Raw genomic sequence first — 21,725 nt, 5'->3', positions numbered from 1 at the left:
TAGCTGTCTACATATTCAGTAGTTTTTGAGATAATTTTTTTCCCTCAAAGCTGAATAAAAGTAAAAAATACTTATTCTGTGGTATGCTTTTATTTCTATCAAAAAGCAAATATGGAAAAATTTTCTTTTATTAACTATCAGAATATTAAATTTTTACATATATTTTGTTAAAAAAGATATAAATTTATAGTTATAAATGTCAGAATATATACATATAAGAAGAATATATACATTCAGAATATATGCTGCAAATCAGAAGATTCAAATTATAAACAAAAGTCAGTGAAAATTGTATATGAATATTGAAGACCAACAGCTATTTCACCAAAATAAATATTCATGCAATAAATTTGTATAGTATATAGTTATTGTGGAAGTGAAGAAGCTCATTTATACCTCATATCTAAAACTTTTTGTAAACAATGAATTTAACAACTCTTTAAATTTGAATGGGCTAATTGTTAGCTTGACAACATGTACTTGACATTACAAATCAGTATAAAAATAATGTAAATATTGATGAAAACCATACTTATTTTAGAATTGATATCCCTGAATGAAATAAATGATTAATTTGCACATCATAAGCATTCACTTTTGTTCAAATAAATTGAGTGGCAAAACATCTAGAATTAACAGTAAATTTTTTTAACACTTTCTGCTTGATGATTCAAATTTAATCAAAAAGCTACACAGTTTATCTTGATTAGCCTGTCAGAAACTAGTAATGATATTTTAATTCTTTCAAGTAAATGTGAAATTCCATTTGTTTCAACAACTTTTTGCCTTTTTCTTTTTTTTTATTCCCAGAATTTTGTACAAAAAAAGTTATTAATTTTTTGATATTTTAACATTTAGTTTCTACTCATACTTGAAGAATATCTGTCACTTTATTATATTAATTTCCAATGATGTTTTTAATTATTCATATCTTCATGACAATCATTACTTCCTGAAATCATAAACCTATGAGCACAACCATCTAACTAAATACTGTTAAGTCAGCATAATTTCCTTTGTTTAATTGTCAAATTTTTCAACTCAGGATCTTGTGTATTTAAACAAGGAATCTCTTTCTATATTTAAATTTGATGAAAGATGATCCAAATTGAAATGTTTCAAAAAAGTAAAAGAATTTTTCACAAAAATTTTTTTTTCTTGAAATCATCTTAAATGTTATTCTAATAGGTTACATTAAACTGTCAGTTAGGTTAATGAATTTTTAAAATAAAAACCTCTTTTTTAAAATTTTATATTTGCATCATAATTTGTAGAAATTTGAATTAACTCGGATAAGTTATTATCTACACTTGTTTTTAAAATTCCAAAATTTTCAAATCCCAATTAATCTATTTTCTTTGTTTTTCATACACTTCTCAGAATGTCTTAAAATATGCAAAATTAAAAAAGGACTTCTGTATACAAAAATCTATTTTATTCAAATTTGACTCGAAAAGTAACATATATGAATTACAAAAGAAAATTCTGACAGAGAAGTTACAGCTTCTACAAGCATTAAAACAAAGTTCCATTAAAGGTACTTTAAAATATAACATTCATGCTGATTATTAATTCAAAATTCTTCTACAAGAATTACAAGAAAGTGTCAATAGAGGTGCAACATTAATGCTGATTCTTAATACAAAATTCTTCTATATGTGTCTTTTTATTTCTCTAATACATATACATATTGTAATAAGATAATGAGCACATAAAACCACTAAAAAATAACTACACTGATATGAGCCATACATGCATGTCATTTTCTATAAATCATAAAAAGAACAACATCAAATTAAAAATAGATTTGATTTTCAAAGATGGGAATGAGGAATTATTAAGTCATTTCTATACAGATAAATTCAAAAAATAATCAGGTAGAGAATACATTAGAAATAATGTTAAAATTTGTTATGTAATGAGAAGAAAAACATAAATAAAAATTGGGAATCATTTTCAGCAGATAACAAAGGTCAAAATTTGATTTCTTTAAAAAATGTTAATTTTATACACATTGTTGAAGATTAAAGCTGAAGTAAACTGATATTGTAAAAGAGATTAGCTATATTGAGTGACTAAGCACATTATTATATCACACAATTTATAAGTAACAAAAGTAATTTCTTTAAATTTCTAATTATTAATCATAATAAAAACTGCAATAATTCTTTTTCTATAAAATAAATAATAACATAAAAAATCAATTTACTAAAAAAAAAAAAAAAAAAAAAACTTATATACCCATGTGAAAACAGTGTACAATCATGGAAATGAGTCATACAGGAAAGTTTCAAAAATACAAAAAGCAATCCTGTATAATCATCACCAGACAGATGAAAAAGATTTTTTTTGTTTGTTGCTTTTCTTTCTTTCTTTTCTTTTCTTTTTTTTTTTTTTTTTCAGGAGGAAAAGGCTGTTCCTTATTTCTTCCATATCTTTGCAAGTCTTTAATCTGAGAAATGTGAAATAAGAATTAATTATAATATTATAAATAACTAATGAAAAAAATTGCTAATTTAACAATAATACTTACATGACATACTTAAAAATTGATAGTATAAACACAAATATTATAATTTATTTGATATAAGTCAAAAATACCATTTTTTGTAACTAAATTTAGAATTCATTTATACAGTACTTTTTAAAACTTTTTTATATATATATATAAAAAAAAAGACATAAGATATTCTATTCTCAATCACTAGAAATGTGCATTCTAAAAAATTTGTAAGTGATTTCAGATAACTTTGGAAAATATTCTACAGAAAGAATATTTTTTTTCCTAATCTTAAAATATTATTTGTTCAACGAAAACATATTTATTATTTAGGTGGTTGTTTCTCAAAAACCCTTCTTGCTTTATTCATACAAAAAATCTGCCATAATTTTTGATATACAGTGGTATAATGGTAGGGGTGGAAGAATAAGATTTTTCAATATGGAATAAAGCATAATTAAAATTTTAAGTTTATATTGCAAATAATCTTTAATACTTGAATTCTTTATTATATTTTTACAGATTTACAAAATTGAAAAATAAAAGGAGCAAGGTTAAAATTGATTAACATGTACACTGTCTATGTAAAGAATGGGAAAATTTTCTTTTAGCATAACAAATGCAAAAACTGTTACAGATGAATTCTAGTTATAAAAGTAATATTAAAAGTTAATTAAAAATGATTTGAAAAAATATTACATACATAATCAATTTTTAATAACTTATATCGCCATAATAACATAATTAAAAAAACTATAAGACTACACAAATGATATGAATATGTATAGATATGAAATAACTTATTTTATTAGCAAGTCATTAGATTAACCAGATAGAAAATATGCAATAAAATGTTTTTAATGGAAGCATTTTAAGGAACAAAAAACTGTAAAACAGTGTTGACAAAAAACAGTATAATCGTACTAAACTTGATGAGTTTTCTAAAAGGTATTAATAAGTTTAGAAAATTCTTTTAATTATAATTCCTTTGCTGCAAAAATTTGAATGTTCACGGAATTATACAAATGACAGATGCTAATTTTAATTCCAGAAAATAATAATCAAAAATCAACTCGGATATAATAACAATAAAAAGGGATTCCCATATGAACGATGTAAAAGGTATAAATGTAAACATACCTCAAGTCGCTCAGATTCATTATTTGGTAGGTAAATGAATCTTGGCCTCATTTCAGCTATACATCTAGATACTTCATTTATAGCCCGGCAACATGATGACTGGCTAGTTTGATTGAAATCACCAATTATTTGTTGATGACTTCCTGAAGCAAAAAAACGTAAGGCAATACACAATTTCTCTTCAGTAGTTACAGCACTGTTTCGTAAGATATTGGTGCTTAATTTCTCCTTCTCAAAGATAAAATGCATTGGAAACAAAATCACATTCATCTAACAAATCCACATCAGAAACTCTGTCAGTGTAAATTATTCACCTCCAATCTCATATCAACTGCAATAATTCCAATGTATCTAAATCCTCCATGTTTGTTTGAAAACTAATGTAACACTTGTCCTTCTTGAGAACTGCGCATGCGGAAAACCGTTGATCAAATTTGATCATCGGAAGTCCGTGAATCAAAAAATGGGGCAAAACAGGGGGAAATCGTCAACCGATTTGGTGTGGTGAATACCGATTTGACTGCTGATCAGCGTTTAATCATCAGCTGATGTTTAACAACGGTTGGTGAATACGGCCGTGATATACTAATTAGGATTAGCTAGGAACCGAAAAAGTTTCTTTGTACTTGTAGTTTATATTATAAACTTTTATATTTAATTTTACTATTTGTTTTTCCTTCGATTAATTAGATCTTATTATTATCTATGATCTGAAAGATTTTAATTTTAATTTCCAGATTAGTGCTAACTTGGGAAATTGTTTGATTGTTTTTTACATTTAATTTGTATATTATTTCAGTTTTCTCATTATTCAGTGGTATATTGAACTTCATAGTTTTAAATTTATTTGTGGTATCTAATAAAAATCTTGGAACATTTTCCGTATATTGAGTCTTGTAATTTTTTTCTGTTTTGCTCTGTGCTTTTTTGGCAGTTTGTATAGAATTTAGTTACTATTTCTAGCTTTTGAAAGAATTCCATTTTATCTCACTGTTTTACAATGAGGGCTCTTTTTACTGGTGATTAAATGATCAAATACTTGCGTAAATATATATCTGTTGAATCACTTGACTTTCATTTGGACATTGTTTCCTATCCTGGTGCAATTATTGAAAGATTAGCTAGTAATATTTCTGTACACAAAAATTATGATTGGGTCTTAGTGCATGTTGGCACAAATAATGCATCTTTGGATACTATTGAAGTAATATTTAAAAAATATAGAGCTTTGGCCACTGAGGTAATACTTCATAACCCAGGTGCAAGAATAATTTTCTCGAGTATTGTTCCAAGAGATTTTTATTTAAATAGAAAGCAGTATAAGGAATCAGAGTATTATTTACAGACACTAAACTATAAACTAAGTTATTTTCAAGCGTTTCTCTTTTGCAGTTCTTACCAGCCAGCTTGGAAAAATTATCTTGCAAGAGATGGCTTGCATTTAAATAAATGGGGTAATAAGCTGCTTGCAGGTTGTTTTCTTGAATCCTTAACAGGATGCTTTTCAGCAGATATAGCATCTAAAAAGGTATGTATGAATACATTGTTTTTTTTTTTTTTTCACAATGAGTTTAAAAATTCATGCAAGCCTAAAGTCGATAATTTATAATTGGTTTTTGTTTCATTTTCACAGATTGTAAAGACTCGGTCTTCCAACTCTGGTTTTATCTATTGATGATTCATTGTTTCCTCTATTGTCATCTTTTCTCACAGCATTTGTTTTTTCTGCTTGGCCAAAGCAAGAGTCTGCCAGGCCAGTTTCTAGGCCCGTGCAACCTATTAGGCCAAAGCAAGAATCTGCCAGGCCAGTTTCTAGGCCCGTGCAACCTGCAAGGCCAAAGCTAGAGTCTGTCAAGCCAGTTTCTAAGCCCGTGCAACCTTCTCGGCCAAAGCAAGAGTCTGCCGAGCCAGTTTCTAGGCCCATGCAACCTGCTAGGCCAAAGCAAGAGTCTGCCAGTCCAGTTTCTAAGCCCGTGCAACCTTCTCGGCCAAAGCAAGAGTCTGCCAGGCCAGTTTCTGGGCCCGTGCAACCTTCTCGGCCAAAGCAAGAGTCTGCCAGGCCAGTTTCTAGGCCCGTGCAACCTTCTCGGCCAAAGCAAGAGTCTGCCAAGCCAGTTTCTAGGCCCGTGCAACCTTCTCGGCCAAATCAAGAGTCTGCCAGGCCAGTTTCTGGGCCCGTGCAACCTTCTCGGCCAAAGCAAGAGTCTGCCAGGCCAGTTTCTAGGCCCGTGCAATCTTCTCAGCCAAAGAAAGAGTCTGCCAAGCCAGTTTCTAGGCCCGTGCAACCTTCTCGGCCAAATCAAGAGTCTGCAGAGCCAGTTTCTAGGCCCGTGCAACTTGCTAGGCCAAAGAATGTGTCTACGAGGCTAATTTCTGCACCCATGCAACAGTCAGCTGCTCTGCTCACGAAAGATATTTCTTCTATGCCATCTTCTAAAGGTAATACTCAATTTGTACTTCCTGTGATCCCATGCATTCCATTCTATCAGTTCAGTGGAAATGTTTTTGGTAGTATTCTCACATCAAATAAATTTGCAGTTTTGGCAACTAATTGTAAAATAGTGCATGGTGGAGGCCCTCAAAATTGTTCCTACTCTAAAAACTGTGTTTATTGTGGGAAAACATATTTTACGCGGTCCTCGTTTTTAAATCACTTGAAGAAATTTAAAAGCCCGCAACCTGTTAAAGACTGTTATCCTAAACTATGTGAAAAATGTTTGAAGTCCTATTCCTCTAAATCTTCTTTTTCAAACCATTTAAATCAATGCAACAAATCAAAAACTCGTGTTTTCTTATCCCCATCTGGAAAAAATTATAGTAGGGTTTTGGAAACTGGTTTGGTTCTGATAGAATCGGTGGCAAAACCTGCAAAGGATCTACAAGCAAGTAGAGATATTAATTTAACATTTTCAGTTTCCGATATTTGTCAAAAATTTAAAAGTCCTTCCAAAGTTAAAAATACGTATCCTAGAATTTGTAAATTATGTTTAAAGTCTTATTCTTCTAAATCCTCTTTTAGCTATCATTTAAAGCGTTGTTGTAAATCTGAGGTTCAAACTGCATCATGTTTACCAGTTAAAAGAAACTGTATTGTATTGGATAACTCTCACAAGGAATCAATAATAAACCCCATTGCAGATGTAGGAATCAATCAAGATGCACATAGTTCTCAATTTATGAGTAATAATTATGAAAATACCTCCAAAAGTTTAAAATGTGATAGGTTTTACAGAAATAAGGCTTTTAAAAGTTATGAAGAAACTTGCAATTTTACCAAGAAAAATGAACTGTTTTTTGTGTACATTCTGATTGCAATCGAGTCTTTTCTAATCTATGGCATTTGAATAAACATCATAGTGCTGTGCATCAAATTCAGAATATCAAAACATTTTCTTTTGATTCTTTTAAGAATTTTAAGATTTGGTTAGAAGCTGAAAGTTCTTCTACTTATACTTTTTTCCGGAAATCAACAGGCAAAAAAGTTTTGGGTGATAAAACATTTCATTATTATGTTTGATTATTTTTTTTATCCTTCGTATCTGTCAAGGATTAAATCAAGAGTACAATGACATACTAGTCGTAAAAATAGAAAAGGAGTAATACCTTTCCATTTAAATTGTCCAGTTAGAATTTGTGTGTGTGAACATAAAAATTTAGTGACAGTAACATATTATCCAGTTCACAATCATCATATTGGGAATGAGAATACAAGATAACACCCACTTAAAGAAAGTACAAGTAATTTAATTAAATCTTATTTATTGCTATCATTTCCTGTTTCGAAAATAGTAAGCTTAATTCGTGGTGATGCAAGCTGTCGGGATAAAAAAAAAAATTCTACCCAACAAAAGAAGTTTTTATTTCTCGGAAGATTATACAATCTTATTCAAGGCACCTATGTAATACAATAAAGCCAATTAATGATGCTATGTCTGTTTTCTGTACTGTCGAGAAATTAAAAAATGAAAAATATAATCCCATTTTAATTTTCAAATTACAAAAGTCGGATACTATCTGTGGACCTTCTTATTTGGATAGTTTACCAAATCGTGAAAATTCTTTTGCATTAGGTTTTCAAACTGAAGCTCAAAAAGACATGCTTATGAAACACTCCCATAAAATCCTTTGCATTGATGCTACCCATGGCACAAACCATTATAATTTTTTTCTCCTTTCATTGCATGTGCAACATGAGTATGGTCAGGAATATCCCATTGCACATTTTGTTACAAATGATTTAGATTTTCGTGCATTGGTGGCTTTATTTTCCACTTTACATTGTCGAATTCCTAATATGAAAGTGAATACATTCATGACTGATGATGATAGTTTTACTTTTAATGCTTTTAATTCTATATTTGGTCTATTGTGTCAGTGGCATGTATACCGTGCTTAGAAAAGGCAGTTGATTGTTAAAGCCCATAATAAAATTCTTCGTATGAATTATTAAATATAATGAATGAAAAGATTCTAGAGGATTTTGAAAATAAAGTCTCAATTTTCATTAGTAAATATTTAAATGAATGCCAAAATTTTGTTGATTATTTTGTAAAAAATTATTCTGCTAGGAAAGCATTATGGGCTACCACACAGATAGTTTCCACATGGTTATACCAATAAAAATAATTATTATGAATCGTTTCATAATTAGTTAAAAACTGTATATTTTGAGCGTAAATTCAATAGGCGCATAGGTGAGCTAATTTCAACTCGTTTAAAGAGAGAAACAGATAGGTTTTTAAAGTATTCTAATGTCGTAAATAATGTTCCATTAAATTCAAATTTCAATAAAAATATTAAAGAAAAACATGAAATGAGAGCAAAAATTTCCATTAATGATATAGTTAAACATAATGATCAATAATTAGTAAATTCAGAGACAAAAAAAAAAGAAAAGAAAAGAAAGAGAATAATATACTCAGTAAAAAAATATATAGATAGGTAGATGTTTGTCTTTTATTAGATCATTGCTGTTTTAAATGTACTGATATTAACTGAGCAGTTCTATGTAGTCATTTGTATGTGTGTTCTTGTAAAGACAATAGTAACCTTTGCAAGCATATTCATAAAATACATTTATTGTATTCTGAAATAAAAACATACATAACAGATGATTTTTATGCTGTTGAAAATGAAAGAAATACACAATTTTGAAATTGAAACATTTGGAATTGAATTTGGAAATTGAAACATGTTTCGTCTAAATTTTTTAACACAAAAGAAACGGAATGCAAAAAACTATGCTCTGAGATTTTAGAATTAATTCTCTATTAATTTCTTCTATTAATTTAGAATTAATTAATAGAAGAAATTCTTCGTATTCAAGAAACTGTAATGTAGTAAATTGTTTAAATACTTTAGTATCTGGTATGCATGGAGTTGTCAGTCATAAAAATGATCCTGCTCCTGTCGTACCTCAGGTGTATGTTGCTCCCAATCAAAAAAATTCTCCCACAGATTAAATTTTTCAAAACTTCTCAAAGACATAACAGGAAACAATCATTTCATGAAAAAAGTGGGAAACGGCAAAGATTAAATGAAAAAAATATTGACGAACCTTACAGTATTATAGAGCATATTGCACTTTTACAATGTTATCCTGCATGAGAAATTTCTAAATGCTTTAGTCGTGATGAAAAAAGTAGTGATGATCCTGATGGTCATAAAAAGGTAATTACTCCTTTGAAAGCTTTTTCTGATAGAGAAAATTCTGTACGTACTAGCCTTAATATATACAATAAATTTAATAAGATGAATGCAGATAATCCTACTGCAACAATACATAACAGATGACATTGTAACAGATTATTAATAGTAACTATTAATAATATCAATCTTTCTTTTTATCTATTAAAATCATTAGATCCTTTTGTTACTCTGGAAGAAGAGAATTATCGAAAGTCTGTGTCACCAAATATTAAAAAGGGTTGACTTTATGATTCTGTTATTGATGCTTTTCTTTTCCTGTTAACTGAGAAATTCAGAAATTGTAAAGCAATAGAGTCCTTGCAATCAGTTTCATTTTTAATCAGAAGGATATTCTTATATTTTCTTGGATTCAAGAGTTGCCAAATCTAGATTTATTAATTATCCCTGTCAATTTAAATTGTCATTGGACTCTGATTATTGTTAGTATAAAACTTAAAACAATTGAATATTTTGATCCACTTGGTGGCAGATCAGATAATAATACTGCAATTTTGATTAGGAAGTGCTCTAGGATTTTAAATAAATTATTTCATTCAGAAAGCTACTGGCAGATAATTTTTCCACTTATAATAAAACAAACTGATGATTTTAATTGTTGAGCCTATATAAATTCTTATGCACATCAAAAACAGCATAAATTTTCTTTAACTCAGGACTTCAACATACTTTCATTTAGAGCCCTAATGTGTGAACAGATTATTAAAAACTTAAATTTTTAAGTCTTTTATTGTGAAAATTTTAATTTTGATATTAATTTAAAAATAATAAATTTGATTAATTATTAATCTTACTTAATGGAAATTATCCCTTATTCCTTCTAAATTTAAACACCATAAACAAGTAATTCCCCAATGGTTAATTTTAAGTGATTGCCTAAAGATTTTTAGCTTTCTCTTAAGCTTAACTTTTAGGAAGTTCTTTTATTATTAGTTTCACAGAAGATTTAATGCAAGTTGTGATTGCTAATCTCAGTGAGAATAGATAATTTTGGAAATGGAGTGCCTTGAAGGTGTCAAGAAAAGGTGAGTGACTAAAGTTAATCAAATATTCAAAATAGAAAGAAACAAGATCATGATGGAAATAATATACTAAAAACGACTTTTAATATAAATATATCATTGTGTTACTTTAAATTGTTCTTGTCTCATTTTAATCGGTTTATTAAATGTTGTTTGACCTTTAGTGAATGTAATTTGGATTAGTATATCAATAAAAACTCATTGTGACCAAATTAGTATGTTCCTTTATGAAAAAAAATTTAGCATCAGGATAAATCCATACCAGAAATCATGCAATCAAGAAATCAAGAAATGAAATTATGAAAAAAAATTTAGCATCAGGATAAATCCATACCAGAAATCATGCAATCAGGAATTCAAGAAATAAAGCAGTAAGAAATGAGACATTTTCCAGGCTGTAGCTGTGTTGTGTTGTGTATAAAAATGAAATTGGTTCATTTGGATAATATGAAAAGAATTGTATTTCATGTGCTTAATGTAAATTCTTATGAGAGGTTGGGGGGGGGCATAGAAATCTATATAAAAATTATTTAGATGCAGATGGTTGAAATATATATAGAAATTTATGTTACGTTATCTATTTATTGTCTGCATATTTCATCACTTTGTCATGCTTGTTAAAAAGCTGCAAGGGTATTGCTGAGCTTGATTTTTTTCTTTCAACTCTTATAAAGATGTGTAGAGTTTTCTCACACTTTGAAGTGAAACAAAAGCATAAGAATATGTTACATTATTACTTTCCACAAAATGCAGATTTTTAATGATTCTCTGTTATTTTATTTTTTCATTTATACTTATTACTTAAAGATTTCTCTTTACATAGTTAATAAATAGTTTAATATTGGGTTATCAATTCTTTTTATAAATGTCTCCCAGAAATAGTTTTCTTTTCTTAATTTTGCAAATGAAACAAAATTATAAGTGTTTGGAGTAGTATATAAAATCAGTAAACTTAATAAAATTCATCTATTTCTTTGGCACATTGGAGTACTGAGAGAATATCATCTACAGTACACTCCCGCTTATCCGCGGAATTGGGTGGGGCGGCCGCCGTGGATAACAAAAATCGCGGATAATCCGAAAAAACCTAAAAACTGGTATAGCAAAAGAGAAAACAGTCATTCCAACTTTGGAAAATCGTTTTATGTACAACAAAATGTAAAATAAACAGCAGGAAATGTTTAACTAACGCTTAATATTTTAGTATATCCCTCAAAACTAACCTAAAATGCTTTTTGTTAATGAAAACAGAAAAGTGCTTTGTACTTACGAGAGGCGTCAAGGATACACAGAAAAATTAATACATACATATGTACTGCTTTAATGCTGTAATGTATTATGTAATTAAAAAAGCATAACTGTAAAACTACACCTTTTTGAAGAAATCAGTCATTTGTGTTTGCTTCTTGCTTTGGAAGCATTTTCTCTTTGCTTGAAAGCAAAAAAAAAAAAAAAAAAACTTAGTGCGGCAAGCGCGGATAATTGGGAGTCTACTGTATTTATAACTTGAAAGAATAAAATAGAAGTATCAAAATGGAAACAAATTTTATATTTAATAAAATTATTCATGATTTTGAAGATTTCTATTTTTTTAAAAAATGAATTATACAGTGGAAGAGAACTATCTAGCAAGGTAAAAAAAAAAATATATATATATCCTGATTTTATGCTTTATATAACTTTACTATGCTGTACTACGCAGCACATTTTTGCAGTGTCTTGCTTGGAGTCTGTTGACTGAATATTTTTTGGAAAATGTGACTAGTTTATTGCCAATATCTAATATAAAAGGTCATATCTATGAAGTTAAGAATCAAATTTTTAAATAAACAGCATTATTTTACAGTATTTTTTTTTTCATAATGTAATGAAGATATTTGTTAAATACTGTAAAATTTTTAATTAGGAGTTAAGATATTTTATAAGCAAAATAAGTATGTGATAAATCCTAATTTTAAAATGTAGTAACAAGTGAATCACTAAAAAATCAGCTCATTCAGTGGTATTACTTTTTCTGCCAAATGCTGATATTGATTATTTATGCACATAGGGTGTGAGTAGGAAATCTCAATGGAAGAAAGAAAGGTAGAATCTGAACACTAGATTTTATTATTATACTTCCTGCTTTTAAACTTTCAACTAGAAAAAATAAGTTCTTGTCTTTTTTTTTTTTTTTTTTTTTCTTTTCCTAGGGAAGAGCTGATTTTTTTTTCCTGTGAAATTCAGAAAGAATGAGTACCATATTTATAGGAAAAAAAAATTAATTAAATTGTGTTAAAATTCTGAAAAAAAGGAAGTCTCTCATAATATATGAACACTATATTTGGACTAGTTTTTCCTTACCAAATTTAATTTGGAGGCTGTATTATTGCATGCAATTTTTTTTGGTGAATTAAACATATTGTATATGAAAAACTGTAAAATTAAGGCAATTTTCACTTTTTATGAAATGAGGTTTCATTATAGTATTTACAAGTTTTTTTAATTACATAATGAGTCTGAAGAATTAAGAATTATATGAATTTTTTATCCAAGAAATTTATATCCTTCTAATATTGAAGACAAACTATTTCTTTTTATCTAAATGATGAATGAAACAGCTTGTCACTGAAATAGTAAGCAATTTTCAAGAAGTCAATCATGTGGTTATTTCTTTTAATAATTTTTCACTTCTGATAATTTAGCGACTTATGTTCCCTGCATTGTTTTTATCGTGTAAAAGAAAATTCATTTTAATGAAAAGTATCTTCAACAGAGTATATGTTGATAGTCTGAATACAATTCTACAGTGCCTGAGTATGATCTTTTTATTAAATAGACAACTGCTTAGGTCCCTCTAGATATTTTTTGTGGTATTTCCAATAGTTTAATTTTGCACTGTTGCTTAGTGTACAAAGGCCGTCCAAACTTAATTATTATAATTAATGATATTAATTTTAGAATATTTTTCTAGCAGTTCGTTATTTATTTTTAGAGCATTGTTCTAGCGAAAGTTTTATATTTTGTTGTTCCATAAATTAAAAAAAAAAACCTGCTTTATAATTTAAAATAAATATATCAAATCTATAATTAAATATTATTTAGATTGTTTTTAAAAAGGTGCACTTTTAAAACTTATTTTGTGTCGAACTCTTTGAAAATTTAATTTGGCATTGCGATGTACTGAACTTTAGAAAGTGATCCGCAATAAAAATTTTTTGCTATTTCAGCTTCATGAAATTTTCTTCTTAAAACTATTTATATAGATATTGTTGAGGAGAGGAGAAACGATCCCTTGAGGGTTTAATTGGCATTCGAAGACTTCGTTTTAATCCGGTTCACTGTCTGACTTAAGATCTTCAACTTTTTGGAAATGTTCTTAATAAGAATTTTTATGCTGATGAATGGGTTTATTTTTCCATATCACTCCTTAAAAGACATTCATTCTAAATTTCAGTAAACGTAATTCTGTCTGAATACTAAAAACACAATTGAAAGCCCCAATGATAGAAAATCGTTTTCAACTAAATTTTTTAGAATTGCAAATAAGTCCTTTAATTCGACTTTAAAAATACATTGTGATCAGACACGTGTTGAAAGGAGAGGGGATTACTGCCCCTAGGTAAAACCGCATTTGCTCCACATTTTGGTACTTTTCATGATAATTCGACAGGAATATTTTATGTTTCATTCCTCTGATATGTTTGACTCTTGAGTATAAACCCAGTTACTGCAGATAAAAAATTATAAAGTATGTTTAAAAATATTTTTTAAATTTTATATAAATTACAGGTAAAAGCACGTACGGCAATAAAATAAATTCATTGAAAAACTCATTTTTGTATTTTTCTTAATCCTTTAAAAGGTCATTTTTTTCAGTCATGATTTGTTAAAATATTTTTAGGATTGAGTTTGGCTTAAGAAAAGTGATTCCTTTAGCTAATTACATTAATTTAACTTGGTTAATTGATAATTAAGTAACAAATCAAGACACACTATTTTATGTGAAATAAGGAACTGAAGCATCTAAGTTCCTGTCTTATAGAAACTATGTCAGAACTTAAGCAAACCTAAATAATCTCACACAAAAATTGAAATATTTGGGAGGAAATATATTTTCCATTTCTGTTGAAAGGGTTAATGAGCATCAGCAACTTAAGAAGTAACTACATTTGGGTTCATTAAATTTTTGTTACATGTTGCATCATTTTTATATTATAAATAATATAAAATAAATATATTATATATATTTATAATAATATTATATATATTTATAATATTATATAAATAAATAAAATAATATATTATAAATAATATTTATATTATATTAAAAAACAGTAAGTGAAGAAAAATTGCATGGATTAGAACCTAATAATTGATAGTAGGTCAGAATTAAAGTCTGTAGAAGCATATAGGCAGGCAATTCAAGTTTTGTTGTTTTTTTGAGAGGGGTGGTGGTCTGAAATGTTTTGAATACAAAATGAATTCTAAATTGTAGTATATGAATAATAGAATATCAATTAGTCATTAAAAAATCAGCAATTTTGCAATTTTATTGGCATAATTCCAATTATTTACTTACATTAAAGTATTTGTTTTTTGAATTTGCGATATCAGAAATATTTCATAAAATCAATTTACGATGAACCAGGATAATACAACATATTTATTTATTAATATTGTTTAAATTAAATATTTCCAGAAAATGAAATAACAAAGCATTTAATTTTTAAGTGAAAGAATTTCGGTATCACATTTGTTAGAAAGCTATTTTAATTTAAAAACAAATTTTAACAAAATAGTAAATTGTTAAAAGGAATGAAAACTAAATATTACTTTTTATTTGCTTCACTATATTATGTGAAGAGATGAAGTTGCAATGTAATGTAAACGTTTAGAAATTGAAGATTAATATAAAACCAAGACAAGGTTTATATAAAATTAGATATTTTAAGAACTGAAATTTTAAAACATTTATTTGACACGGAGATAATCATCAACAAATGTAGTTGTTGAATGATACTGACTTTATTTGTATTTAAAACAAATTATTAGGAACTAACTACTATTTATTATGCTTGCATGAAACTTCTATATAGCTTATTTTAAATATACAAATTTCTCAATCCTTTAAAAAAATGTAACATGTATGCATTTTAATATCATACGATGATCATTCTATTTTCTTTAACGAGTAAAATATTGTATTAAAATTCTAAGTGCATTATATGAGGTCTCATACATTTGTATAAGGCCTTCCATAAAAGGATTTTAAAATGTTCACCTTCACATGAAAAAAGGTATTCAAAAGATTGGCATATTTTACCTTCATGGAAAATTAAAGTTTTCGTATTGGATATATATATTATTGAAAGAACTAATTCAAACCCATTCAGAAAAAAAATATGCTGAAATTTTTTTTGAAGAAATATAACATGGCTATTTAAAATTACATTATATATATGTATTGCAAAATATTGAGTAAAATACAGAAAACATGTTATTAGAAATACGCCTTTTATTGAAATTTGCATATATTTTAAAATTGTTAATATGAAATAAAGTAAAATTAAAATATGAAATAAAGTAAAATTGGTATTGAAATATTTCAGTGTAAATTCAAATACAAACAATTCAAAAATTCACACATGTATGAGTTGCTTGATCTTGATAATTTATAACGAAAGAATTGCAAAAGACATTTGCTTGACTAATTCTGCTGAAATTGCTATATAATAGAAATCAATGTCCGAGTCTATGTAGCTGATTTTAAGAAGTACAAAAAAAAAAAAAAAAAAAAAAAAATCTTTTGATTTTTATATTTTTAAAATCCAAATTTTCCTTTTCACCTTGAATGCGTTCAATATATGAGTATTTTTTCCCTCCATATTCCATTTGAATGCAAATAAATAAATAAATAATTAAAAAAAAAAGGTAATGCTTATTACGACTTGTCATGTAGCAATTAGGTAAAATTAATATTTAATAAGAATGTCAACAATTAGTTGGACTTAAGGGAACTAAGTGTTATTGAAACAAGGGGGGGGGATAAAGAGATGAAAGTAAATTTGAGGAAATATGGTTATCTGCAGCAATAAAGTTCTGATAGTTAAATATGAAGAAGATGGTCATTGTTAAAAATGATGACTCAATACTTTTGAAAACATGATATTGATAGAAAGAATTCTTTGCATGTTCAGCAAAAAAAAAAAAAAAAAAAAAAAAAAAAAAGAATCACTAGAAAATAAAATCTTTGAAATAAATTTTTTTTTTAAAAATCATTTATCTAAATATATTACTTATTTGGTGATACATACAAATGTACTTTAAATCATAATCATCCCACATGTTACTGAAAATTTGCAAGTTAATGTAAATGGAATAACATTATGTACATGATAAAAAATAACTATATTTTTATCTTTACCATCCTACATATATCAACAATTGCTCAGAAATTCTTTCACACTTCTGTGTAAATTCAACCCATTATTTTAGACGAGAGAGAGCAGTAGTTTAAGGATTAATCAGATAGAATCTGACATACGTTTATTGTTTATCTCTGAAATGTAAACATGCACGATCAATCACGTTTGCACGTTAGCCAATCACATGTACGATTGCATTGCTCATATACATGGATATACGTAGCGGGGATTCTCTACTTGGTCTTGGAGAAGACGTGTGAGAAACGAGCTCCGTGTTTGACGGAGCAGGAGCTGCTTTCGCGGGATCCCGCAAGCCAAACTACAAGAAAACGAGAAGCTAAAGCATCCACTGGCCCTTCTCGGGGCCAGAGTGGAACGGGCTCATCCCCAGAAGAGGAAGATCCATGATGTAATAAAAGAAAATGATACTACCCAGCTGCCCCCGGTAGATGATATTCCAACACAACAAGAAAAGTAAGAACGACCCCCGAGGCCAGTTTCACAATCATCTATTCAAACGAGTTCATCTATTCCCATCAAATGGATATCATCCAAGCGATTACTACAAGAAATACCATGGGAAGCTGGACCCAGGCATTAAGATGTCATAAGGAGGAGACAGGGGAGCACCGGCAGATCCGAACGGAGATCGGCAAGGTGACCTCTGTATTATATTCAATCTTACTTAGATTAGTGATCCCCCTTTTTAAATTCCTTGCAAGTATAAATGAAGTAAACAAAATCTGTCAAAAATTTAAGAATAAAAAGGCTAATGCAACCTCTGAAAGTAACGAAAAAATCAAAGCTAAACAGACGCCTAAGCGTAAATTTAATTTCGAAAAAATTAATCAAACTGAAACTAATGTTAAGAAAGCAAATAAAAAGAGAACCGCGGACGAAGATTGGTTTATAGCTACAGCTGCCCATCTCGTCAGAAAAGTTAAAAATGTAACAATAAATGAGGAAGGAAAAAGTATTAAAATTCAAAATCAACCTGAAGGTATTGAAGAGGTTGCATTAGACAACGAGGTCGGTGCCGATCAGGCACCTGCACAACCAAAACGAAGGAGAATACTGCCCTTCTTCGTTACCCCTAGAACTGACTTTAAAGTCATGCTAAGCATTCTCAGATTAGAGGCCGCTTCTTTAAAATCCAGTATGAGCAGCAATTTCTTAAAATTAACTGTTGAAACTGAGGAGGAGCACCGAAGCCTTTCTTGTCCCCTTGAAGCTCAGGGTGCTGAGTTCAAAACCTTTATGCTTACAACTGACAGGCCCATAAAGGTAGCACTTCGAGGACTTTTCTCCTGCACTCTTATTGAGGAAATAAAAGAGGAATTGCAAAAGGAAGGCTTTACAGTTGTCAGTATTACTCAACTGTCAAAATTCCAAACGAAATCTCCAATGACGTTGTTTTATGCGCAAATCGCAAACGGCTCTCTGTCTGAAACGGTCTACACTCCGACTGAAATGTTCGGCACGAAAATTTCAGTAGAGCGATACAGAGGTAGGAAGGGGCCCTCACAATGTTGGCGGTGTCAGGGATTTTTTCACAATTTTCTGAAGCATGTAAGCTTCCTTCGCATGTAAGCGTCAAATGTTCAGGACCTCATAATGAATGCCCTTTAGCCTTTGAGGATAAATTAAAACGTGCAAATTGTGCAGGTGACCATGCCGTGAACTGGCGCTAGTGCCCACGTTTTCCCAAATCCGGTGGACGAAATACCAAATTTCATCAATCTAGCTCAAAGTGTTTTTGTGTTATCCTTGTCACAGAGAAACATTTTCCGAAAATGTATTTTCGAATTCAAAGAGGTATGAAACGTGGAGATTCATTAAAATCTCGAATACGACTCTTTTGACGAGAGCAATTTTTTCTCTAAATTTTGTATAGGAGAAAGTAAAAATGCCAATTGAAGCATTTTTTAAACAAGTCTTTCTTGAAGCCAGCGTGATACAATATATCGCACTGCTTCAAAATTTAACAAAACTTATCACAAAAAAATTTTATTTAATGAACATACTTTAAAATTCTTTAAGTAAAAGTAAAGAATGCATTTTTTTTTCTTCTTTTACAACAATTTTAACAGCTGCACAAGAATATGATTCAACGATTCGAAAAAGCAATATTATTTCGAATTCCCTTATAATAAAAATCTTTGTTATAAACTGTGTCCAAATTTAATTTCTCAGAAATTATTTTTTTAAAAAAAATTACATTCAACCATACAAAATCAATATTTAAAAAGCTATTCTTTTTTAACTTTTAAAACAGTGTTAAAATAATTTTTAGACGATAACTTGCTTTGATGTTATGATGAAAACACATTGAAATTCTATTTTTTTACTAAACTTCGAATTAAAAGTTTGAGAATTCTGTCCTTAGTATGCCTCTAATGCAAAAAAAAAAAAAAAAAAAGAATAACTTTCAGAATTTTATGCCCTTAAATTCAATGGCTTTATGACGGGTGTTGCTCAGAACAAGACTTTATATAGAGAGATTTCATTGAGGAAAAAATTTCTATGAAAGTTATAAAAAGAAAAAAAAAAAATATTATAAAACAATAGAATCTAAATCCTGAAAAAAATTATAAAAAACATTTTTTTTTTAATTCCTTTAAAAATATTTTAGTCAAATCCAGCAGTTTTTTTTTTTTTTTTCCTAATTAGAAAAAATTTGGCAAGATTAGTCCAACAAATACAAATGAATGGGGACATCCAAAAAATAGAGAGAAAGATATCACGATCATTGAAAATTTAAGGCTTCAAGTTAAAATTTCAACATGCTAGATTTTACGCGATTTACTAACAAAATTAATTACAATTCAATATAGTACCTGTAGTAGGTCGCTCAAGTGATTGCTGAAAAACGGCACATTAATGAGAATGATGTTCGTATATGTTAGTATTTTTAAAGCAGCTTTTCCCAAATTCGATATATCGTATCAAATTCATCCTGCTATTTTCATATTTTCCATCTATTGGACAATATTGCATATTCTGCTTTAAAAACACATAAAAGTTTAAATATAAACTTACGATCCATAATTTAAATAAATTCTTCAACATCTAAAACATTAAAAATTGAAATTGGAATGTTTATCGATTCGCATAGTACGCATTTCGTACTGCCCTTTTCAGATAACTATTTTAGTATTTTTATAAATGGCAATGCATATTGCCATTTATAAAAAGGGGAAAAAAGGGGAAAAAAAGGGGAAAAAAATTTAAAAAAAATCATTAAGCGTTATCTTAAAATGCGCTGGAACTCCTGAAATACTTCTTCGAATTCTTCCCTTTTGTTGGTTTTCTTTTTTTGATACATCCGGTAAACAACGATCCTTTACGATCATGATTTCGAATTATCATATTCAATTTATGGGGGAACAAAACAAAACGAAAAGCATTCTTCTAGTTCACGAGAAAAGTAAGCACTTTTTAAGGACCTTTCCGGAAAATTAAGCATTTTGAAGGTGCTTAAATATGGTTTTAAAATTTAAGCACTTTTCATGACACTACGTACCATGAAGAATGTGTTATGTAACCAGTTATGTATGTTAAGATTTTTGTTAAGGAACAAATTTTTCACATCCAAAATTCATCCATAGGCACTCAAAAATAAATATTAATTCTAGAAGTAATTGCTTTGAATATAAAATGTATCTTTCTATTCTAATTTCGTATCTAAATTAATTATTTTTAAGAATTATGAAAAGTAGTCGAAGCTGTTACTCTACATTCAGAATCTAAAAACATTCTAAAGAAAAATTTCATAATCAACAGAAAGCCAGTAAAATTTACAACAGAATTATGTGGACATGATTCGGTGAGATTTAATCAGACATCCATAGTGAAATTTTAATTTTTCTCTTAATGTGACCAAATCTTTAACATTTACCCTATCATTTTTTTTCAAAATTTATTGATTACAATTGACAGTATAAAGAACACTGAAAATAATGCATGTTTTTTTATTATTAAAATACGTCAAAAATAAATCTTTAAAGATAACTAACAAAATAATATATTAATATTATAATAACATTTCAATAAAAGTAATCAAGTAATAAATAGGACGATAAAAGGAGTGTATCAAATTTATTTATAGCATTAAATATTGTCACTATTAGTGACAAATATATAGTGAATAATTCTTTTGTTTGGTGCTGTCCTAAATTTTTTATTTTTATTATTATTACAGTTATAATGTTAAAAATCCAATTTGGCAATTTCCAAGAGAAGTTAAAACTTACTTTTACTGTTACTATTTATATTTTATCAAGATTGTGAATCTAATTTCTATATTAAGAATCTAAATAAAACAATCTAAATATTTGCAGATTTAGTTCTATATTTGAAATATAAGACAGAACTCTATAAAAATGCATCTGATAGCATTAAAAATTGAATGAATGAACTACACATTAATATCCACATTTGCTAATTGTTATAATTATTTACTGTTTAGTGGTCAAATCAATATTCTGACAGCCACAGCAGTAATCAGATTTCCCTTGTTTTGCACCAATTTTTGATCGGTAGAATTTCAGTGATCAAAACTTGATCAACTATTTTGTGGGTATATTTGCTAATTTGTGATGATTTCAAGATGGAGAATTTCAGTTATATTAGCGTTGTTCAGAATGAAAGAGAATCAAACATTACTGGCTTTCTATATTTTAAGTGAAATTCATTATTTTTACACATGACAATATAATTATTAAAATAGTCCTTCGAAAGAAATAAATTAAATTAGCATTATTTCAATTTTATCTAAGGTAATCTATTGAACATTCTTGCTTTCAAGAGAAGAGAACTTCATTTTAATATATCACCAGTTATAATATGAATTTTTCCTTAATTTTCAAAAGTAAATATTGATTCATATATTTGCTAATTATATTGCATAAATCTATAAATATTTGATAGATTTATGCAATTCTACAGAAT

The 21,725-nt window shown here is 28.3% G+C and overlaps 1 protein-coding gene across 1 annotated transcript; it reads left to right on the top strand.

Moving 5' to 3' along the window:
- Positions 1–4,103: 4,103 nt before the first annotated feature.
- On the top strand, positions 4,104–9,102 carry LOC129975329 (uncharacterized). The gene is made up of 4 exons (XM_056088392.1): positions 4,104–4,144; positions 5,033–5,094; positions 5,354–6,079; positions 9,002–9,102. Exons 1-4 carry the CDS (start codon positions 4,104–4,106, stop codon positions 9,100–9,102), a joined length of 930 nt encoding a protein of 309 aa, XP_055944367.1.
- Positions 9,103–21,725: the final 12,623 nt, after the last annotated feature.

This window comes from Argiope bruennichi, chromosome 7 (assembly GCF_947563725.1).
Source record: "Argiope bruennichi chromosome 7, qqArgBrue1.1, whole genome shotgun sequence".
NCBI lineage: Eukaryota > Metazoa > Arthropoda > Arachnida > Araneae > Araneidae > Argiope > Argiope bruennichi.
The sequence above is the reverse complement of the archived record's forward strand: the minus strand, read 5'-3'. Positions and strand labels throughout refer to the sequence as shown.